General features: G+C 36.3%; 1 protein-coding gene across 8 annotated transcripts in view; it reads right to left on the bottom strand.

Annotated features, from left to right (window-relative positions):
- The window catches only part of LIN9 (lin-9 DREAM MuvB core complex component), an 87,371-nt gene that overhangs the window by 28,168 nt on the left and 33,722 nt on the right, over positions 1–25,481 (bottom strand). For all 8 annotated transcript variants that reach the window (XM_037008885.2, XM_037008887.2, XM_037008890.2 and 5 more), the window contains 3 exons: positions 23,003–23,136; positions 21,619–21,744; positions 15,259–15,416 (listed from right to left, as the gene is read on the bottom strand). In XM_037008885.2, the coding sequence (XP_036864780.1) occupies positions 15,259–15,416; positions 21,619–21,744; positions 23,003–23,136 (418 nt within the window). The remainder of the gene's footprint in view (positions 1–15,258; positions 15,417–21,618; positions 21,745–23,002; positions 23,137–25,481) is intronic.

Here is a 25,481-nt window from a genome sequence, read left to right as displayed (position 1 = left end):
TACAAAGAAGTACTACAGAATACTATCAAAATCTATATGCTTTCAAGCTGGATAACTTAGAAGAAATGGACAACTTTCTAGAAAAATACAACCTTCCAAGACTGACAAAAGAAGAAACAGAAAATCTAAACAGACTAATTACCAGCAATGAAATTGAATTGGTAATCAAAAAATTACCGAAGAACAAAGCCCTCAGGATAGACACATACACTGCTGAATTTTATCAGACATTTAGAGAAGACATAATACCCATTCTCCTTAAAGATTTTCAAAAAATAGAAGAGGAGGGAATACATCCAAACTCATTCTGTGAAGCCAGCATTACTCTAATATCAAAACCAGGTAAAGATCCCACCAAAAGAGAGAATCACCAACCAATATCCCTAATGAACATAGATACAAAAATACACAACAAAATGCTAGCAAACTGAACTCAAAAATACATCAAGAGGATCATACACCATGATCAAGTGGCACTCATCTCAGGGATGCAAGGATGGTACCACATTTGAAAATCTTTCAACACACACATCAACAAAAAGGACAAAAACCACACCATCATCTCCATAGATGCTAAAAAAGCATTCAACAAAATTCAACATCCATTCATGATAAAAACTCTCAACAAAATGGGTATAGAGGACAAGTACCTCAACATAAGAAAGGCCATATTTGACAAACCCACAGCCAACATCATACTTAAGAGCAAGAAGCTGAAAGCTTTTCACTTAAGATTGGGAAGAAGGCAGGGATGCCCACTCTCCCCACTTTTATTCAACATAGTACTGGAGGTCCTAGCCACGGCAATCAGAGAAAACAAAAAAATACAAGGCATCCAGATAGGTAAAGAAGTAGTCAAAATGTCACTATTTGCAGATGACATAATATTGTACATAAAAAACCCTAAAGAATCCACTCTAAAACTACTACAATATCTGAATTCAGCAAAGTTGCAGGATACAAAATTAATACACAGAAATCTGTTGCATTCCTATAGAGTAACGATGAACTAGCAGAAAAATCAGGAAAACAATTACATTCACAATTGCATCAGAAAGAATAAAATACCTAGGAATAAACCTAACCAAGGAAGTGAAAGACCTATACCCTGAAAACTATAAGACACTCTTAAAAGAAATCAAGTATGACACTAACAAGTGGAAATTCATCCCATGCTCTTGGATAGGAAGAAGTAATATGGTCAAAATGGCCATCCTGCCTAAAGCAATCTATGAATTCAAGGAAATCCCTATCAAAATACTAACAGCATTCTTCAGCAAACTGGAACGAATAGTTCTACAATTCATATGGAACCACAAAAGACGCCGAATGGCCAAAGCAATCCTGAAAAGGAAGAATAAAGCAGGGGGGATCTCGCTTCCCAACTTCAAGCTCCTCTACTACAAAGCCATAGTAATCAAGACAATTTGGTGCTGGCACAAGAACAGAGACATAGAGCACTGAAACAGAATAGAGAGTCCAGATATTAATCCAAACATATATGGTCAATTAATATACAATAAAGGAGCCATGGATATATAATGGAGAAATGACAGCGTCTTCAACAGTTGGTGTTGGCAAAACTGGACAGCTACATGTAAGAGAATGAAACTGATCATTGTCTAACCCCATACACAAAAGTAAACTCGAAATGGATCAAAGACCTGAATGTTAAGTTATGAAATCATAAAACTCTTAGAAAAAAACATAGGCAAAACTCTCTTGGACATAAACATGAGCAACATCTTCATGAAATATCTCCTCGGGCAAGGGAAACAAAAGCAAAAATGAACAAGTGGGACTATATCAAGCTGAAAAGCTTCTGTACAGCAAAGGACACCATCAATAGAACAAAGAGGCATCCTACAGTATGGGAAAATATATTCATTAATGACATATCCAATAAAGGGTTGACATCCAAAATATATAAAGAGCTCACGCACCTCAACAAACAAAAAGCAAATAATCCAATTAAAAAATGGGCAGAGGAGATGAACAGACAGTTCTTCAAAGAAGAAATTCAGATGGCCAACAGGCAAATGAAAAGATGCTCCACATCGCTAATCATCAGAGAAATGCAAATTTAAACCACAATGAGATACCACCTCACACCAGTTAGGATGGCCACCATTCAAAAGACAAACAACAACAAATGCTGGCGAGGATGTGGAGAAAGGAGAACCCTCCTACACTGCTGGTAGGAATGTAAATTAGTTGAAGCATTGTGGAAAGCAGTATGGAGGTTCCTCAAAAAGCTCAAAATAGACATACCATTTCACACAGGAATTCCACTTCTAGGAATTTACCCTAAGAATACAGCAGCCCAGAGTTTGAAAAAGACAGAGATGCACCCCTGTGTTTATCGCTGCACTATTTACAATAGCCAAGAAATGGAAGCAACCTAAGTGTCCATCAGTAGATGAATGGATAAAGAAGATGTGGTACATATACACAATGGAATTTGATTCAGCCATAAGAAGAAAACAAATCCTACCATTTACAACAACATGGACGGAGCTAGAGGGTATTATGCTCAGTGAAATAAGCCAGGCAGAGAAAGACAAGTACCAAATGATTTCACTCATTTGTGGAATATAAGAACAAGAAAAACTGAAGGAACAAAACAGCAGCAGACTCACAGAACCCAAGAATGGACTCACAGTTACCAAAGGGAGAGGGACTGGGGAGGATGGGTGGGAAGGCAGGAATAAGGGGGAAAAGGGGGCATTATGATTAGCACACATGGTGTAGGGGGAGGGGGCAAGGGGAGGGCAGTGCAACACAGAGAAGACAAGTAGTCATTCTATAGCATCTTTCTATGCTGATGGACAGTGACTATAATGGGGTATGTGTTGGGGACTTGATAATGTCTACTAACCATAATGTTGCACATGTAATTGTACATTAAAGATATGAAAAAACAAAAAAAAACCCTCAGTTGCAGGAGACTAAAATATTCTTGGTTCTTTGACACAACAATTACTGCTTAAAAACTGGCAGAGCTTCAATTAAGGACAAGGGAAGTCAGTGGTCTTTTTTGCATGAGGCTATTCACACTTCCATGATCACCACCAACTTGTTTGGTGAGAATGGTTTTACTAGTGTATAGCAGGTCCTGAAAAACAGCTGTGTTATTGCCAAAGGGGGCAAACCTGATGTAGACCAGTGGGTAAAGCTTGTAACTCTGCCAGTTAAAAGTGGTGAACTCAATCAGGAGAGAATAAGAAAAGCCACAGCTTTGTAAGCCCAAGGTGTAACCATGACTGAGGTGACTGGTGGAATAGACTGAAATTTAAGAGAAAGATTGTGGAAACTAGGGAGCCACAAAAGGGCTAAAATAAGCACTCCATAAGTCCCTGGCTAACTGGAAACCTATGTGAATGGGGTGGTGAAGACTAAGAGAATCTGGTAAAAAGTAAAATCTAACGATCACTTCAAAACTGACAGCAACTTCGTATGTGTTTCCCAACTCACACACAGACCAAGTGGAGGCCCGTCTGGAATAAGAAGTTCAAGCATAAATTCTGCCCAAGTCATTAACCACTTAGTTACACAGACAGGGCTGACACTTAGGAAGCCAAACTTAAAAACAAATATAGGAATTTAAAGACTGAGCAGAGTAAGATCAGGAACAAGACAAGGATGCCCACTCTCTCCACTTTTATTCAACATAGTTCTGGAGGTCGTAGGCATGGCAATCAGACAACACAAAGGGATACAAAGTATCCAGGTTGGCAAAGAAGTTAAACTGTCCCTGTTTGCAGATGACATGATACAGTACATAAAAAACCCTAAAGAATCCACTCTAAAACTACTAGATCTAATACCTGACTTCAGCAAAGTTGAAGGACACAAAATTAACACACAGAAATTTGTTGCATTCCTATAGACTAACGATGAATTGGCAGAGGGAGACGTGAGGAAAACAATTCCATTCACAATTGCATCAAAAAGAATAAAATATCTAGGAGTAGACATAGCCAGGGAGGTGAAAGACCTATAGTATGAAAACTACAAGACACTCATGAGAGAAATTAAAGAAGATACCAATACATGGAAACACATCCCATGCTCATGGATAGGGAAAATTGGTATTGTCAAAATGGCCATCCTGCCTAAGGCAATCTACAGGTTCAATGCAATCCCTATCAAATTACCAACAGCATTCTCTAATGAACTAGAGCAAATCATTCTAAAATTCATATGGAACCACAAAGACCATGAATAGCTAAAGCAACCCTGAGAAGGAATAATAAAGTGGGGCTGGGGGTGGGGGGTGGGGATTACATTCCCCAACTTCAGGCTCTATTACAAAGCTACAGTAATCAAGATAATTTTGTGCTGACACAAGAACAGACCCATAGACCACTGGAACAGACTACAGAGCCCAGATATAAACCCAAACATATATGGTCAGTTAATATACAATAAAGGAGCCATGGATATGCAATGGGGAAATGACAGCCTCTTCAACAACTGGTGTTGGCAAAACTGGACAACTGCATATAAGAGAATGAAATTGGATTATTGTTGAACCCCATACACAAAAGTAAACTCAAAATGGATCAAAGACCTGAATGTAAGTCATGAAACCATAAAACTCGTAGAAGAAAACATAGGCAAAAATCTCTTGAATATACACATGAGAAACTTTTTCTTGAACCCATCTCCTTGGGCAAGGGAAACAAAAGCAAAAATGAACGAATAGGACTACATCATGCTAAAAACATACAGCAAAGGACACCATCAGCAGAACAAAAAGGCATCGTGCAGTATGGGAAAATATATTTGTAAATGACATATCCAACAAAGGGTTAACATCCAAAATATATAAAAAAACCACATGCCTCAACACCCAAAAAGCCAATAACCCTATTAAAAAATGGGCAGAGGATATGAACAGATACTTCTTCAAAGAAGAAATTCAGATGGCCAACAGGAACATGAAAAGATGCTCCTCATTGCTAATTATCAGAGAAATGCAAATTAAAACCATAATGAGGTATTACCTCACTCCAGTTAGGATGGCCAACATAGAAAACACTAGGAACAACAAATGCTGGTTAGGATGTGGAGAAAGGGGAACCCTCCTACACTGCTGGTGGAAATGTAAACTAGGTCAACCATTGTGGAAAGCAGTGTGGAGGTTCCTCAACAAACTAAAAATTGAAATACCAGTTGATCCTGGAATCCCACTCCTTGGAATTTACCCAAAGAAAACAAGTTATCAGATTCAAAAAGACATATGCACCCCTATGTTTATTGCAGCACTATTTATAATAGGCAAGAAATGGAAGCAACTTAAGTGTCCATCAATAGATAAATGAATAAAAAAGATGTGGTACATATACACAATGGAATATTATTTCTTTCATAAGAAGAAAACAAATCCTACCATTTGCAACAACATGGATGGAGCTAGAGGACATCATGCTCAGTGAAATAAGCTAGGCAGAGAAAGACAAGTACCAAATGATTTCACTCATCTGTGGAGGATAAGAACAAAGAAAAAACTGAAGGAACAAAACAGCAGCAGACTCACAGAACCCAATGGACTAACAGTTGCCAAAAAGAATGGGACTGAGGGATTGGGTGGGCAGGGAAGGAGAAGGGGAATAAGGAGCATTATGATTAGCACACATAATGTAGGGTGGGGCATGGGGAAGGCAGTATAGCACAGAGAAGACAGGTAGTGACTCTATAGCATCTTACTATGCTGATGGACAGTGACTGTAATGGGGTATGTAGTGGGGACTTGATAATGGGGGAAATCGAGTAACCAGAATGTTGCTCATGTAATTGTACATTAATGATACCCCCCCCAAAAAAAATCCTGCCATGCAAAAAAACAAAAACAAAAAAACAAAAAAACTGAGCCAAAACATCAGTGTTTGCCACATTATATAAAGAGCTCATGCACCTCAACAAACTTTAGTGTCAAAGACACAATCAGGTTGAAAGTAAAAGGATGGAAAAAGATAAGCCATGGTAACAATAACCACAATGCTTCTCATGTGTTTGTATATTACTGATACCAAAAAAAACACTTTAAGGGATAGTCACTTTCTACACTTCTGTGGGTTTTATTTTTATTTATTTTTCATTTTGGTATCATTAATGTACAATTACTTAAACAACACTATGGTTACTAGACTCCCCTATTATCAAGTCCCCCCCACATACCCCACTACTGTCACTGTCCATTAGTGTAGTAAGATGCTATAGAATCATTACTTGTCTTCTCTGTATATACTGCCTTTCCCACGTGTCCCCCTGCTACATTATGTGTGCTAATCGTAATGCCCCTTTTCCCCTTTATCCCTCCCTTCCCACCTATCCTCCCCAGTCCCTTTCCCTTTGGTGACTGTTAGTCTATTCCTGGGTTCTGTGAGTCTGCTGCTGTTTTGTTCCTTCAGTTTTTCCTTTGTTCTTATACTCCACAGATGAGTGAAATCATTTGATACTTGTCTTTCTCCACCTGGCTTATTTCACTGAGCATAATACCCTCTAGCTCCATGCATGTTGTTGTAAATGGTAGGATTTGTTTTCTTCTTATGGCTGAATAAAATTCCATTGTGTATATGTACCACATCTTTATCCATTCATCTACTGATGGACACTTAGGTTGCTTCCATTTCTTGGCTATTGTAAATAGTGCTGCAATAAACATAGGGGTGCATATGTCTTTTTAAAAACTGGGCTCCTGCATTCTTTTTTTTTTTAATTTTTTAATTTTGGTATCGTTAATCTATAATTACATGAAGAACATTATGTTTACTAGGCTCGCCCCTTCACCAAGTCTCCCCCACATACTCCTTCACAGTCACTGTCCATCAGTGTAGTAAGATGCTGCACTATTTACAATAGCTAAGATATGGAAGCAACCTAAATGTCCATCAGTAGATGAATGGAGAATGGAGAAAGAAGATGTGGTACATATACACAATGGAATATTACTCAGCCATAAGAAAAAAACAGATCCTACCATTTGCAACAACATGGATGGAGCTAGAGGGTATTATGCTCAGCGAAATAAGCCAGGTGGAGAAAGACAAGTACCATTCTTAAGGTAAATTCCTAGGAGTGGAATTCCTGGGTCAAATGGTATTTCTATTTTGAGTTTTTGAGGAACCTCCATACTGCTTTCCCCAATGGCTGAACTATTCCCACCAGCAGTGTAGAAGGGTTCCCCTTTCTCCATATCCTCGCCAACATTTGTTGTTGTTTGTCTTTTGGATGGTGGCCATCCTAACTGCTGTGAGGTGATATTTCACTGTGGTTTTAATTTGCATTTCTCTGATAATTAGTGATGTGGAGCATCTTTTCATGTGTCTGTTGGCTCTGAATTTCTTCTTTGGAGAAGTGTCTGTTCATCTCCTCTGCCCATTTTTTAATTGGATTATTTTCTTTTTGTTTGTTGAGGTGCGTGAGCTCTTTATATAATTTGGAGGTCAACCCCTTATCGGATATGTCATATATGAATATATTCTCATCTTTTTTTCTATATCAGTTTTGTAAATCAATTTCCACATTTTTAATAGATTATCTATGGATGGCATTTATGTCTCTCTTCCACAGATCTGTATTTGAAGTATAAGTCAGGCGACCCTGTTACTACAGGGATATCTAATCTGTTCAAGTGATGACTAAATTCTATTCAGTTTTACTTAACTGGTTCAAAGACTTTAAAAAATATTTTGGTTTAAACTTCTTTGTCTCTAATGTAGACTTCTCCTTAACAGCCATTTCTGTATTGGATAAGTTGTGTTCACAATGCAAAGCTACAAAAGCAAAAACAAAAGTGGCAACCTACATTAGTATACATGATTACTCAGGGGGAAAAAAAACAGACTCCAGGTCAGAATGCCAAGTTCAGGAAAGTCAGAAAAAAACATTTTAAGGCTTTAAGATTATTTTATAAGAAAAATGAAATATCCTTTAAGTAGGGTAACCATAAATCCTTGTTTCCTGATTAGCCCAGGTCAATGTTCATTTACATCCATTATCCTAGTTTATTTATTAACAGCCCCTCCTCTTTTACTCTCAAAATATGCCCAACTGGGTGTAAATTATATGGTTACTCTACTTCTTTGAATGTGTGTAAGGTCAAATGCACTGTGTAAGTAAAAGATGCACTTTTTCAAGCATAACAGAGGATTTGCTGGGAATCTGGTGAACAAACATACCTAATGGCATCCAAAAAAAATCCAAGTCTGGAAAGTAATTTCATTACAAACATCAAGGGACAGCATTAAAGATTACTGGTGAGAGCCTTGGCTATGGGATAGGATTCAGAGTTTGGGTAACTAGCACTGTCAAATCTTTCTTCTACATTTATATCTATAAACCACAGCTTTCACATCTCCTTGACAATTTCTTTTCCCTCTACCCCTTTGACTTAGATAACCTGTATTACTTGTAAGGACAGTTCAAATTCTTACAACTTCTTAACAAACCAAGAATTTTAAAATCTCTTTTTAAACCCTGACTTCTCTGACTACACAGAGCACTAGTTCTAGAACTATTCATGTACAATGTGGCTAAAGTATCATGTCTAGACATTTCCCCAGAACTTCTCCACTATTCAAATTTTCCATTATTTTGAGTACCTTGGTGTTTGTCAGAACTCATGCTCTTTACCGTGTGCCTAAGAATCATTTACAAAGTCCAGTCACTTTTTTTTTCAGTGTCTCTTCATTCAATGTTTTTTTAAATTTTGTTATCATTAATCTACAATTACATGAAGAACATTATGTTTACTACGGTCCCCCCTTCACCAAGTCCCCTCCACACCCCCATTACAGTCACTGTCCATCAGCCTAGTAAGATGCTGTAGAATCACTACTTGTCTTCACTGTGTTGCACAGCCCTCCCCATCCTCCCCCCTACATTATACATGCTAATCGTAATGCCCCCTATCTTTGAGCTAATTTACATTCCTACCAGCAGTGTAGGAGGGTTCCCCTTTCTCTACATCCTTGCCAACATTTGCTGTTGTTTGTCTTTTGGATGGTGGTGATCTTTACTGGTGTGAGGTGATATCTCATTGTGGTTTTAATTTGCATTTCTCTGATGACTAGCGATGTGGAGCATCTTTCCATATGTATGTTGACTATCTCAATTTCTTCTTTGGAGAACTGTCTGTTCAGCTCCTATGCCCATTTTCTAATTGGATTATTTGCTTTTTGTTTGTTGAGGTGTACAAGCTCTTTATATATTTTGGATGTCAACCCTTTATTGGATCTGTCGTTTATAAATATATTCTCCCATACTGTAGGGTACCTTTTTGTTCTATTGATGGTGTCCTTTGCTGTACAGAAGCTTTTCAGCTTGATAAAGTCCCACTTGTTCATTTTTGCTTTTGATTCCCTTGCCCAGGGAGATATGTTCATAAAGAAGTCGCTCGTGTTTATGCCCAAGAGATTTTTGGCTATGCTTTTCCTAGGAGTTTTATGGTTTCATGACTTACATTCAGGTCTTTGATCCATTTTGAATTTACTTTTCTGTATGGGGTTAGACAGTAATCCAGTTTCATTCTCTTACATGTAGCGGTTCAGTTTTGCCAGTACCATCGGTTGAACAGTCTGTCATTTCCCCATTGTAGTCCATTGCTACTTTATCATATGTTAATTGACCATATATGTTTGGGTTAATGTCTGGAGTCTACATTCTGTTCCACTGGTCTCTTCTTGTGCCAGTACCAAATTGTCTTGATTACTGTGACTTTGTAGTAGAGCTTGAAGTTGGGGAGCGAGATACCCCCCAACTTTATTCTTCCTTCTCAGGAGTGCTTTGGCTATTCAGGGTCTTTGGTGTTTCCATACGAATTTTTGAACTATTTGTTCCAGTTTGTTGAAGAATGTTGTTGGTAATTTGATAGGGATTGCATCAAATCTGTATATTGCTTTGGGCAGGATGGCCATTTTGACATTATTAATTCTTCCTAGCCAAGAGCATGGGATGAGTTTCCATTTGCTAGTGTCCTGCTTAATTTATCTTACGAGTGTCTTATATTTCTCAGGGTATAGGTCTTTCACTTCCTTGGTTAGGTTTATTCCTAGGTATTTTATTCTTTTTGATTCAGTTGTGAATGGAATTGTTTTCCTGATTTCTCTATTAGTTCATGGTTAGTGTATAGGAAAGCCAAATATTTCTGTGTGTTTATTTTGTATCCTGCAACTTTGCTGTATTCCGATATCAGTTCTATTCGTTTTGGAGTGGAGTCTTTAGGGTTTTTTATGTACAATATCATGTCATCTGCAAATAGTGACAGTTTAATTTCTTCTTTACCAATCTGGATTCCTTGTATTTTTTTGTTTTGCCTAATTGCCGTGGCTAGGACCTTCAGTACTATGTTGAATAACAGCGGGAAGAGTGGGCATCTGTCTTGTTCAACATCTCAGAGGAAAAGCTTTCAGCTTCTCGCTGTTCAGTATGATATTGGCTGTGGGTTTATCATACATGGCCTTTATTATGTTGAGGTACTTGCCCTCTATACCATTTTGCTGAGAGTTTTTGTTATGAATGGATGTTGACTTTTGTCAAATGCTTTTTCAGCATCTATGGAAATGATCATGTGGTTTTTGTCTTTCTTTTTGTTTATGTGGTGGATGATATTGATGGATTTTCGAATGTTGTACCATCCTTGCATCCCTGGGATGAATCCCACTTGGTCATGGTGTATGATCCTTTTGATGTATTTTTGAATTTGGTTTGCTAATATTTTATTGAGTATTTTTGCATCTACGTTCATCAGGGATATTGGTCTGTAATTTTCTTTTTTGGTGGGGTCTTTGCCTGGTTTTGGTATTAGGGTGATGTTGGCTTCATAGAATGAGTTTGGGAGTATCCCCCTCCTCTTCTATTTTTTGGAAAACTTTAAGGAGAATGGGTATTATGTATTCTCTGTATGTCTCATAAAATTCTGAGGTAAATCCATCTGGCCTGGGGTTTTGTTCCTGGGTAGTTTTTGATTACTGCTTCAATTTCGTTGCTGGTAATTGGTTTGTTTAGATTTTGTGTGTCTTCCTTGGTCAGCCTTGGAAGGTTGTATTTTTCTAAGAAGTTGTCCATTTCTTCTAGGTTTTCCAGTTTGTTAGCATATAGGTTTTCATAGTATTCTCTAATAATTCTTTGTATTTCTTTGGGGTCCACTGTGATTTTTTCCTTTCTCACTTCTGATTCTTTTGATGTGTGTTGATTCTCTTTTTCTCTTAATAAGTCTGGCTAGAGGCTTATGTATTTTGTTTATTTTCTCAAAGAACCAGCTCTTGGTTTCATTGATTTTTTCTATTGTTTTATTCTTCTCAATTTTATTTATTTCTTCTCTGATCTTTATTATGTCCCTCCTTCTGCTGACTTTAGGCCTCATTTGTTCTTCTTTTTCCAATTTCTATAATTGTGACATTAGACTATTCATTTGGGATTGTTCTTCCTTCTTTAAATATGCCTGGATTGCTATATACTTTCCTCTTAAGACTGCTTTTGCTGTGTCCCACAGAGGTTGGGGCTTTGTGTTGTTGTTGTCCTTGTTTCCATATATTGCTTGATCTCTATTTTAATTTGGTCATTGATCCATTGATTATTTAGGAGCATGTTGTTAAGCCTGCATGTGTTTGTGGGCCTTTTTGCTTTCTTTGTACAGTTTAGTTCTAGTTTTATTCCTTTGTGGTCTGAAAAGTTGGTTGGTAGAATTTCAATCTTTTGGAATTTACTGAGGCTCTTTTTGTGGCCTAGTATGTTGTCTATTCTGGAGAATGTTCCATGTGCACTTGAGAAGAATGTGTATCCTGTTACTTTTGAATACAGAATTCTATAGATGTCTATTAGGTCCATCTGTTCTAGTGTGTTGTTCAGTGCCTCTGTGTCCTTACTTATTTTCTGTCTCAGGGATCTATCCTTTGGAGTGAGTGGTGTGTTGAAGTCTCCTAAAATGAGTATATTGCATTCCTCCTTTAGTTCTGTTAGTATTTACTTCACATATGGTGGAGCTCCTGTGTTTGGTGCATATATATTTATAGTGGTTCTATCCTCTTGTTGGAGTGAGCCCTTTATCATTATGTAATTTCCTTCTTTATCTCTTGTTACTTTCTTTGTTTTGAAATCTATTTTGTCTGACACTAGTCCTGCAGCACCTGCTTTTTCCTCCTTGTTATTTGTATGGAATATCTTTTTCCATCCCTTGACTTTTAGTCTGTACATGTCTTTGGGTTTGAGATGGGTCTTTTGTAAGCAGCATATAGATGGGTCTTGCTTTTTTATCCATTCTATTACTCTGTGTCTTTTGATTGGTGCATTCAGTCTATTTACATTTAGGGTGATTATTGAAAGATATGTACTTATTGCCATTGCAGGCTTTAGATTCGTGATTAACAAAGGTTCAAGGTTAGCTTCTTTAGTGTCTTACTGTCTAACTTAACTCGCTTATTCAGCTATTATAGACACTGTCTGGTGATTCTTTATTTCTCTCCCTTCTTTTTCCTCCTTCTCCATTCTTTATATGTTAGGTGTTTTATTCTGTGTTCTTTTGTGTTTCCTTTAACTGCTTTTGTGGGTAGTTGATTTTATTTTTTGCCTTTAGTTAGTATTTGGTTGTTCTGCTTCCTTTGCTGTGATTTTATTTTCTCTGGTGACATCTGTTTAGCCTTAGGAGTGCTCCCATCTAGAGCAGTCCCTCTAAAATACCCTGTAGAGGTGGTTTGTGGGAGGCAAATTCCCTCAACTTTTGCTTGTCTGGGAATTGTTTAATTCCTCCTTCATATTTAAATCATAATGCTGGATACAGTATTCTTGGTTCAAGGCCCTTCTGTTTCATTGCATTAAATATATCATGCCATTCTCTTCTGGCCTGTAAGGTTTCTGTTGAGAAGTCTAATGATAGCCTAATGGGTTTCTAATTCTTGCCTGGCTGCTGTGAAAGAATCTCTACTCTGCTGCTGTGGGCATGGCCAGCCTCAGGCTGCTGCTACGCTATGGTGGAGCAGCATCGGAGGGGAAACCAGTGGGAGGCTGTTTGTCTCCATGAGGAGCCTCCGAGTTGCGCTGCTGCCCAAGGGTTAGGGCGCCCGGAGTTCCCTGGGATTCCCAGTTGCTAGGCTATGTGTCCCGGGACTTTTCCGTCCAGCTGTTGGGTCCCTGTTCGTTTAAGTCTTTCAAAAAGCACTCGCTTTCCTTTGTCCCAGGGGCACTGGCTGTGGGACCCACTCACAGGTTTTACTGTCCCGTTTTCCTAGTATCCAGCACCCCACGCACTGTGTCTGCATTCTGGTGCAGATGCCTAGGGCTGGGTGTTTAGGAGTCCTGGGCTCCCTCCCCCTTCCCACTCCGACTCTTCTCCTCCCACCAGGAGCTGGGGTGAGGGGTGCTCAGGTCCTGCCGGGATGCGGCTTGTATCTTACCCTGTTCGCGAGGTGCTGGGTTCTCACAGGTGTAGATGTAGCCTGGCTGTTGTCCTTTATCTTCTGGTCTCTCTTTTAGGGATGTTGTATTTGTTGTATTTTCAAGAATATATATGTTTTTGGGATGAGATTTCTGCTGCTCTACTCACGCTGCCATCTTGGCTATGCCCTAGTCCTGTCACTTTTTACACACCTTTATTCCTCCTGCAAAATCCCTAACATAGTTACTTTTTAAGTTCCTTTTGTTGTTTTTGAGGAAGAATCTGTTATTCCTTGCTTACTAAAAATTTTTTCACAGTAAGGAATATAGAATTTTGTTTATGATATTTTTCCTTTCTAGATAAAATTTACATACAGTGAAATGAAAATATGAGTGTCTTATTCTAAAAGTTTTGGCAAATGAATATATCCATTTAAAACATATCTTTATGAAGTTTGAGACTATTCCTGCCATTTCAGAAAGTTCCCTTCCAGTCGATCCCTTCTTCAGAAGCAACCACTTTTCTGATTAGATTTTTCCACTGTTAAATTATTTTGGCTTGTTTTATAATTTCATATTAATGGAACCATACAATAGGCATTCTTTAGTTTTCAGCTTATTTTGCCCAGCATATAGTCTAATATATGTCAGTAGTTAGTTCCTTTTTATTGATTTGTATTCCATCAAAGAAAATATCATGTTACATTTCTCCATTGTCTTATTGCTGATTCTAGGTTTTAGCTATAAAATTATGAACAAAGATGCTATGAGCATTCTTGTATGTATCCTCTGTGGATACATACTTCTCTTAAGTAAACACTATGGAGCAGAACTGCTGGATCACAGGGCAGGCATATGTTTAATTATGTAACAAATGCCATTTTTTTCTCCAAAGCCATTTTATAATTTCCCCAACATTATGGGGAATTATGGTGGCTCCACATCCTTGACAACATTTAAGGACACCAGTTGTTTTAATTTTAGCCATTTTGGTGTGTGCAGTGGTTTCATTATGCTTTTAATTTGTATTTCCCTGATGCCTAAAGATGTTGAAGACTTTCTCATGTGCTTACTGGCCATTCATATATCTTCTTTTAGGAAGTGTCTACTCAAGTGTTTTGTCTGTTTCTAAAATTAGATTATTTATCTTTTTATTACTGTTAGAGTTGTTTATATTTTCTAGATTAAGTCTTTTTCCAGATATGTGTTTTGGAAATATTTTTTCCCAGTATATGGCTGCCTATTTATTTTCTAATGCTGGCTTTTAATGAGCAGAAGTTTTTAAGTTAAACCTAAAAATCATCTTTATTTTTCTTTTTTGTTAATTTCTTTGTCTGACCCAAGAAATTTCTGCCTGCATATAGATCACAAGGAATACATGGAATCACATCTACAAACTGATGGAATTTACACCCTTCAACAAAATTTTGAGCAAACTAACTATTGAAGAATTCAGTTTCATTCAGTCATTAAAAATGGACCATTCCAGACCTAAAGGTCACAAAAACAATGATGTTTGTGAACCAACCAGATAAAACTGGTTACTCAGGAAAATAAATGAGGTGGAAGCAAAAAAAAGAATAATTTCAATTTTCAAAAATGTAAACAATATATAGCTATTCTTATTCCAATGCATTTAAATTTCACCTTCCTGGCAGTTTACTTTAGTTCATGGTGTAATACACATGGCTTTGAGCAAGTACACTTTTTTCCAATTACTTTTAAAAGCCAACCTTCACAGATGAACAAACAATAACCTCAACAGTATATTGCCATATAACTACAGTTTAAGCTATCTAAATTTAAAAGCCATTTCTCTACTAGAGATTATATTGGAGAAAAATTACAAGTCAAAATAGTAATAAGCTTATCTTCACTTACCTGTAACTTTGGTTCCAATAACCAGGGGCAAAGGAATTTCATCTGGTAGATCTTTGAACTGTGAAACATCTGCAACTTTCCTTTGTTGTAAAAGCCTTATTTTCTGCCGTTTCTGTTTTAATGCTGATCTCTCTTCCTCAAAAAATGCAGAAGAACATCTAGAATAAATTATAAAAATCATATAAACTGATAACTATCCTATACAAAAATTTCATCCATCTCACTGTTCCCTTTATTCCTTTCATTCTTTTGAGTTCTGTATTTAAAAAATGGGTACTTAGAAATAGTAACTGTTTCTCTTTAAAGTAAACTACATTTCTATCTTTTTAAAAACAGAACCTTGCAAGACTCAAAGATATATAAGGAAGTCTACCTTATCCCTTCCTATAAAGCAGGAGGATTTGTTCACCATCCTTTGACAAAATTGCTTTGGATCCCAGGGTATCTCTTAAGGACAAAGTTCAATTTCAATATTCTATTCAGAAGAACATATTTTCCCTGTGACCCAGTGAGCATACTAATATAGAATTAAACATGAGACTTGCTACTGTGTAAACTTTGAATCACGCTTCCTGCCTTGAAGTATGAATACCGAATTTAGTCCTATCTTTTGGGCCTGTCTTACTTCTGTTTTCAAATTTTAGGATGAACCAAAGGTACTTGAACATAGCTTTCATGCCATAAAATATATATCCATAAAACTATCACCACAGTCAAGATAATGAGTGTATAAAGACATAAATCGCCCCTCAGTTTCCTTGTGCCACTTCATTATCTCTTCTTGCATTCCTCCCATTTCTATACCCACACTTCTCACACAATCACTAGGCTTCTGTCATTATGTTTACATCTTAAATTTTATATAAATGAGATCTCTAATATGAACTGTCTTGTGAGACTTTCACTCGGCATAATTATTCTAGGATTCATCCAGTTGTTGCATGTACCAGCAGTCAATCCCTTTTATCAGAGAACAGTAGTCTATTCCTAGGATGTGTCACAATTTGTTTATTCACTCACTTGTTGGTGGACATTTGGCTTGTTTCCATTTTTGGCTATCAGAACAAAACTGTTACGAACATTTGGGTATAAGTCTTTGTATAAACATATGCTTTCATTTCTCGTAACTAAATACCTAGGAGTGGAATGGCTGGGTCATATGGTCAGTGTACGTTTAGCCTTTTAGGAAACCAAAGAAGCCAAATATCACCAAAGAAAATGTACAGCGGGTAAATGGGAAATCTCTATTTCTCTTTTGCAATTTTGTTGCGAACCTAAAACTTCTCTCAAAAAATCATTTTCCAAAGCAGTTGCACCATTTTTTATATTCCCATCAGAAGCAAGTAAGAGTGCAAGTTTCCCCAAAGCCTCAGGGACACTTGGTTGCTTAATCCTGCACATTTTAGACATTGTTTACTTTCATGGCTTCAACTTTGAGGCCTGTTAAAAAGCCCTTCTCCAACTCATTCAGTAACAAAATGAAGATGTTTTAGAGTCTAAGACAAAAATGGGTTGGAATAAACTTCTGAAATACTGATACAGTATGTTCCACAAAGTGATTATAGCATTTCCTTTGGATTCACCAATCTGTTGAGTAGAGAAAGTTGTATGTGAATATATGTCAAGTCAGCATTTGCATTTTGTACCATTACATGGGGAAAAAAAAAGGTTCCTCTAGCAGTTTCTTCAATTTTTAAAATAAATCTTTGATTCTTTTCAAAATTTTCCTATGTAAGGTAAGACAGCTTTTTTCCTCTCTAGATTGCTACAGAGTGATCATAATATCCATTAAATAAATAATTTAACCCCCTTAAAACCCATGTACTCAGATGTAACCACTGTTAATATGTATTAAATTCCTATAGACATCTGTGATTCTATCAGACTTTCTTTTCAAATCCATCTTTCTAGTCATGCACTACTACCACACTATTTTAATTATGATTGTTTTTATAATCTATCCTAATATCTGATAAATGTAGTCTCTCTTCATTACTTTGCTTCTTAACAATTTTCCTGGATCTTTCTGCTTGATTTCTCCTCTCATGAATGTGAATTTTAGAACTATTCATCTAGTTAAAAAAAAAGGCCTATTAATATTTTTATTGGGACTGATTTTAATTTATAGATTATGTTAGAGGGTTGAATTTTCTTATCAAAGATCATGTATGTTTTCCCATTTCCTCATCTGGTTCTTGCACATTTCCTGTTAAGTTCCTTTCTAGTTATCTTTTTTTTTAAAGGTATTTTAAAAAGTGTGTTGTATCAATAATTTGTATTGTACTTTGACTTCCTCAGAGGAAAGAAACACAACAAACTTTCACTGAAAAGAAAGATTTCATTGTAACTGTTAATTAACCTTGATTAAGTAAAGGACACAAAGATTAAGCAATGACAGGCAAGATAACAGAAGTTAAATTAACAAGAGAAATATTATAATGACACTTTAAAACAAACTGCAGAATTTTAACAGATCAATAAAATAATGACTGATTGAAAATAATTAGAAATAGTGATGCTTCATTTACTCAAACACATAAATTCCAGCAAAAAGCCCCAAAAGAGCCTGACATAATTACCATAAATTACTAGTAAAGACCATAAATTACTAGTATGAAACACACTAAGATATCACATCTTAATTTTATTTTTCTAACGAAGGAATTACTAAAACATCATTAGCTGGGAACACTCCTACACTGTTGGTGGGAATGTTGATTGGTACAGCCACCATGGAAAGCATTACAGAGGTTCTTCAAAAACTAAGAATAGAAATACCATTTGACCCAGTAATTCCACCTCTAGGAATCTACCTGAAGAAAAGAAAATCCCTGAGTTGAAAAGATATATGCATCCCTATGTTTAAATGATTTACAATAGCCAAGATTTGGAAGCAACCTAAGTGTCCATCAATAGATGAATGTATAAAAAAGGTGTGGTATATATACACCATGGAATATTCAGCCATTAAAAAATACCCTGCCATTTGCAACAACATGAACAGATCTTGAGGGGATTATGCTCAGTGAAATAAGCCAGGCAGAAAATGACAAATAACATAAGATTTCACTTATTTGTGGAATATAAAAACAAAGCAAAACTGAATGAATGAAATAGCAGTAGACTCACAGACACTGAGAAGTGACTGGTGGTTATCACGTGGGAGGGGTTGGGGTGGGCGGGTGTAGAGAGTGAGGGTGATAAAGGAGCACAAAAATTCTCAATCATAATATAAGTTGATCACAGGCGTGGAAGTGCAGCATGGAGAATATAGTCAATGATTCTGTAACATCTTCCTATGTTGACAGATAGTAACTGCACTATTGGGGGTGAGCATTTAATAATATGGGTAACTGTTGAACCACTGCGTTGTATACTTTAAGCCAATATAAGATTGAATATCAATGATACTTCAACTAAAAAAAAAAATCAGCAAGGGACAAAATAAGTATTACCAACTCAATTAAAAGTTCTCCTTGCATTTCATTACTATGTACAGAGATCATTAAAACAAAATTCCATTTCTACTTGTCCAAGTTACTTTATATTTCTAGGCCTTCCCTGAATTTTCCCACCATTTAAAATGAAGTCTTGTGCATGCTTTTACTAGGCAGCAGACATAAGATGAGAACTAATGATCTAACATATTTCAAAATTTCACTCAAAATATAAGGTTTCCAAAAGTGTTATAAAGCAGGGTTAGGTTAACTAGAAAAAGAAAAGTCATTTCACATGAAAAGTAATTTTCAGAAGGACATATTGGAAAGATTCACCTGATTTCTGTTTTCTGGTTTTTGTTTTGAGATAGGAGGTCTACTTTTATTTTATTGAGGTATAACTGACATATAACATTATATATGTTTCAGGTGTACATGATTCGATATTTGTATGTATTATGAAATGCTCAACATAATAAATCTAGTTAATATCTGTCACTATACACAGAAAATATTTTTTCTTGTGATGAGAACTTCTAAGATCTACTCTCTTAGCGACTTTCAAACATGCTTTATAGTATTATTAGCTACAGTTGCCATGCTATTTATTACATCCCTATGACTTACTTATTTTATAACTGGAAGTTTGTACCTTTTGACTCCCTTTACCCATTTCACCCACATTCCCACCCTGTTTTTATATAAGTAAAATATGTTGTGGAAGGCTCTTAAAGTGACAAAGAATTTTACAAAAGACAGTAACAATGTACATATAATCTTACAGCTTCACTAATTACTACCCAGTGCATTTTTAAATATGCTTTGGGGCATAGTGGGGCATAGCTAATAAAAGAAAATTATGTTTGAAGCCCATGACATGAACAAAAATGAAATCATACATTTAATTACGAGATGCGTAAGTATAAAGAGCCCCCACAGGGATTACTCCCTGATAGGATAAAACTAACTATAAATCAACGATTAATGCATGCTTTAAATATCCTTAATTTTGATCACTTAAAGGGTGTCAGATGATCGGCTATGGAGGTACACTTTTCTGATAATATTCCCTTCTCTTAAAAAAAAAAAAAAAAAGCAGTTCCTGTGTGGTGACCTCCAATGAGTTCTACAATGGTATAAAGGGCATATCAAAGTGTGGGCAAAGGGTCTGTTTGTGTTTATACAGAGGATCAAAGCCTAATTTGGCTACACAGAAAATGAACTAAAATATGATATGAAGAACTTCCAACATCAGCACTCTCTGGAAGAGTCATACTAGAAGATGATCATCAAAAAACCTCAACAAAGATCCAGGCGATGCAGTTGTAGCTGCATCCATCCCACCAGTTCCTGGACTTGCCATTGGAATGAAGAAGGAGATATCTAAGCTGGCCTGTGCTTTCAGTAAAACAACAAATTTGACTGGATTTATACTGTTGGAACTCAACCAAGAATTAGAAGTGCAAGTTGTAGCGCTCCAAAATCTTACAACTACAGACTATCTACTGTTAAAAGAACATATGGGATGTGAACAGTTCCCAGGAATGGGTTGTTTTATTTGTCTGACTTCTCTCAGACTGTTCAAGTACAGTTGGACAATATCCATCATATCACAGACAAATTTTCACAAATGCCTAGGGTGCCTAAATGGTTTTCTTGGCTTCACTGGAGATGGTAATTATAGATCTGCTTTGGTTATGTAACTGTATTCCTATTATGTTAATGTGTGTGTGCAATTTAATGTGTGTGTGCAATAGTTTAAAACCTATACATGCTTAAGTTACTCTACAAGAAGATATGTCAAAGAAATAATCAATCCTCCCATGTTTTCTTCCGTCTGCTACCTCTATAGCTTTTCTTCTTCCTTCCTAATTACAACCCTTAAATAGATTTCGTGCCTCATATCGAATTTACCAAGTATCATAATTCCTCCAAGTGGTAAAGATACCTCAGACAAATGCTGGGCATAGAAGCCACAGGGCATAAAACTGCAAAGAAGTGATAAGCTAACCTTTTCAAACAATATGGCTTCTCTCTCACTTACCAACTTTACATCTCCCTGTATGGCCCTGGAAGATGACTGGTTAGCCAGAGACAGGTAAGATTCCTCAAGGGAGGAACAACCTAAGACAGGCACAGTCGCAGGGGGGCCATCAGGTGAGAAATTGGGGATCAACAGAGGTGAGGCTTAGAACCTCACCCCCCCTATTTTGAGAGAAATCCTCTGCATCCGTGGATGTTTTATTGCCCTTGTCTAGCTTGGATTAACACATAGTCTACAGGCACACACCCAATCATCTACATTTGCTCTCTTACAACACTAAACTATGTTTTCTACCTTTATCTTGCATCTACCGACCACTTCAGCATTTTATTAAAAAAAAAAAAATAATAATAATAATAATAAAGGGAGAAATGTGGGATCCACATATAAATCAAGTATAAAAATCAAATGAATATTCATATTTGACCTGATTGTTTATAGTTCATAATGCGTGATCAAAACCGGAAGTTTCTGTGATGACTGCCCTTGTACTGTTCACCATGTAAGAACTTATTCACTATGTAAGAATTTGTTCACCATGTAAGAACTTGTTCGTTATGCTTCAGAAGATTGGAGACTGACGAGAATTAGGCTTGAGATAGATTAATGATTGTGCATTGAGCATTGACTCCCCTATACAGAATTTTATAGTTGTTAACAACCATTTGATCAATAAATGAGAGATACCCTCTCAAAAAAAAAAAAATAAAATAAAGAGCCCCTACATTAAAGTTGGTTAACATAATATATTTAACACATAATTAATTAATCCAAAAAGTTGTTTTGTTATTAGTCCTCTTGAAGATAAAAAAATAAATGTAGTAATACTACTACAAACTAATTCATTAATTTTATTTTAAGCAAAAATATTATTTTTACCTCCTTGGTTTTCCCATAAGCCGTCTGATTTTTCCCCACTCTACTCTTGTTAACTTTCTTGTTTTTAAATTAGGAAAAGATTCCTTTAGACACACACAGAAGTCATTGTCACCTTCAAAAAGTGGTCTGTGAAAGAGAAATGGTATTTTAATAGTTAACATACAATATGTACTTGAGACATAAAATTTTAAATATGCATTCCTGTTTTCATCATACTAATCAGAAACCGCCAAACTTCCACTCTACTGAAGACATACAAAATAGGTACAAATTTAAGTGCTAAAACTAAACTAAATTCTCGGCACTTTTAAAAGAAATAATGTGTAAAAGTTACTCAGGAAATACCGTCTGTGTTTGACAGTCCAGAAGACACTGAGCTTTGTTAAAATCTCCTATATGAATATATCCTTTGGGAGGCGATCCTAGCACTGTCACCAGATCTGGTGAGAATAAACAATATTAGCTGCCAGGAATCTTTGTCCATCACATCACCAAGGAGTCCTCTTTGAGATTAAATCAGTTTTAGAAAACTAGAGAACTATGGTGGGTAAGTTTGGTTCTTAGGAATTCACAAGAACTCATATCACACTGGGACACCCTGTCCTAAGCCTGCAGAAAAATCTGTGGACAAAAATAAAACAACTTTATTCATGAGTTTGGGAAACTATTAACCAGTCTTAGCAACAACATATGATTGATGTCTTGGGCTTTTGGGCTTAAATAACCATCCATGAGGGTCACAAGCTTCAGAGGCAACTGGTTTGGAAAGCAGAGAAGGGAAGCAAGGGACGCAGCTAGAAAAGCACCAGTGGCCAGCATGGTGAGTTTAAATCATGGTGGGTTGGAAATCGGAACTTTTCCTCAGAAAGTTCTGTTATTGAGTAATTGGATTTCACCCAAATCTGTTACTCTGTCCTACTTAAATGTTCAGATATAACTAAAGAACATAAATACTATCCACCAAATAGAAAGCTTATACCCCCAAAAAATCTTTCTGAATCATTTCTACCATTAGTAATTATTTCTCTACTACTATACTCACATTTAAAATCTCAAGATTTATAAACAACTCTCATTCATTGCAAAGAATGTTGCTTTGTTTTAGGATATCTCTATTCCACAGTCTTTGTAAATTACAACAGAGAAATTGTACTTGCATTTCACTTTTCACAAAAATGTATAACAACTTTTCCAAGGGTACTAGGGGAGAAGAAAACTATGAGAAATGGTCATGGATCAAACTAGAATGAAGAATACAAAAAAGGAGTTCAGGAAAAAAAAAGAATCAAAATTCAACCTACAGAAAAGGTTATATATAGTTTGTAACATTTGAAAAAAAAATTCTGGTTTCAAAAATATTCATGAAATAAGCCACAATACATACTTGTCTATATTTGAGTAGAACCACTCATATATACACCATTTATGTGCTTTGGGGAGCTTTAGTAGGTTACGTAATCGAAAACCAATCTTCTGTGAGGCTTTCTTATCTGGTGTTGACATTGTTGCCATAAATTTCTAAACAATTAAAAAAAGAGATTAATTACAGTCCCATTAAGTAAAAATGAACATCTATAATATTGAATACATTTATTAAAAGGTAGATTATGGTTAAGTACTAAAAGGATTCAACAATATTCCACATGGATTTTTTATTATTTAACAAACATTATGATTATTTCTTACAAAGTTAAAGCTTCCAGTTTCATAACGTATTCTGACAAGGGAGATGAAATATTTGTGCCCACCATGGTTGTACTGCAGCACAATTTCAGTTCAGGTATGCAGCAAGAAGATACTTGTGAGAAATATTCCTAGAGTTCTAAGGCCAAAAAAAGCTAATAAGTAAGAATTCAGCTACTATTGAGACAGAGAGGGAATGCAAGTACTAGGCCCAGAAGGTTTCACCAATGAATTCTGTATCAAACCAGAGAGCTCTAATGCTATTAAAATGTTTCAAAATCACTTAAGAAAAAAAGCTTCCCAAATATTTTTGTAAAGACAGCATTAACAAAGATGAAATCTGCCAAAGTATAATAAAAGAAAACCTCAGAAAAAAATCAGTCATTTCTAAGAAGTTTTTCACAGAAATAGAACAAACAATCCTAAAAACAAAAGATTCCCAATAGCCCAAGCAATCCTGAAAAAAACAAACAAAACTAGAGGTGTCACGCTCCCTGATTTCAAACTGTATTACAAAGCTATGTTAATCAAAAAAGTAGGGAACTGACATAAAAAGAGAGATATAGACCAATGGAACAGAATAGAGGGTACAGAAATAAACCCATGCATGGATGGTCAATTAATTTATGACAAAGAGCCAAGACTATACAATGGGTAAAGGACAGTATCTTCAATAAATGGTGTTGGGAAAACTGGACAGCCACATACAAAAGGATGAAATTGGACCACTGTCTTACACCATAAGCAAAAACTAACTCAAAACGGAATAAAGATCTGAATGTAACACTTGAAACTATAAAACTCCTAGAAAAAAAAACAAGCAATAAGCTCAAAGACTTTGGTCTTAGTGATGATTTTTTGAATTTGACACCAAAAGTAAAGACACCACAAGCAAAAATTAACAAGTATTATTTGTTTATGTCATCAAACTAAAAAGGTTCTGCACAGCAAAGGAAACCACCAACATGAAGAGGCAACCTACCAATAGTAGAAAATATTTGTTATCAAATATTTAATAAGGGGTTAATATCCAAAATATGTAAAGAATTCATACAACTCAATAGCAAAAAAAAAAAAAAAAAAATCCAAAATCCCAATTAAAAATAGGGCAGAGGATCTGGATAAACATTTGACAGACTGATGGCCAACAGATACATTAGAAGGTCTTCAACATCACTAAACATCAGGGAAATGCAAATAAAAACCTCACACCTGTTGGAATGGTTATTATCAAAAAGGCAAGAAAAAACAAGTGTGGTGAAGATGTGGAGAAAAGGGAACCCTTGTGCACTATTGGTAGGAATGTAAATTGGGGCAACCTTTATGGCAAACAGCATGGAGATTCCTCAAAAAAAAAAATTTTTTTTTTTCTGGTTGTGCCTATTTATTATGTGGATCCCTGGAAACATAAATGGCCAGCCTTGCTTTTGCAGTTATTATTCACCCATATTTATATGTTGGGGATACCATAACTTTTTTATTTTGGTATCATTAATATACAATTACATGAGCAACATTATGGATACTAGACTCCCCCCATTATCAAGTCCCCACCACATATCCCATTATAGTCACTGTCCATCAGCTTAGCAAGATGCTATAGAATCACCACTTGTCTTCTCCACACTATACTGCCTTCCCCATGCCCCCTCCCCCACTACATATATGTGCTAATCATAATGCCCCTTTTCCCCTTATCCCTCCCTTCCCACCCATCCTCCCAAGTACCTTTCCCTTTGGTAACTGTTAGTCCACTCTTGGCTTCTGTGAGTCTGCTGCTGTTTTGTTCCTTCAGTTTTTTCTTTGTTCTTACACTCCAAAGATGAGTGAAATCATTTGATACTTGGCTTTCTCCACCTGGCTTATTTCACTGAGCATAATACCCTCTAGTTTCATCCATGTTGTTGCAAATGGTAGGACTTGTTTTCTTCTTATGCCTGAATAATATTCCATTGTGTCTAAGTACCACATCTTCTTTATCCATTCATCTACTGATGGACACTTAGGTTGCTTCCATTTCTTGGCTATTGTAAATAGTGCTGCAATAAACATAGGGGTGCATATGTCTTTTTAAAACTGGGCTCCTGCATTCTTAGGATAAATTCCTAGGAGTGGAATTCCTGGGTCAAATGGTATTTCTATCTTGAGTTTTTTGAGGAACCTCCATACTGCTTTCACAG

This window comes from Manis javanica, chromosome 11, assembly GCF_040802235.1.
Source record: "Manis javanica isolate MJ-LG chromosome 11, MJ_LKY, whole genome shotgun sequence".
In the NCBI taxonomy this organism is placed as follows: Eukaryota; Metazoa; Chordata; class Mammalia; order Pholidota; family Manidae; genus Manis; species Manis javanica.
This window is presented reverse-complemented; position numbering and strand designations above follow the sequence as displayed.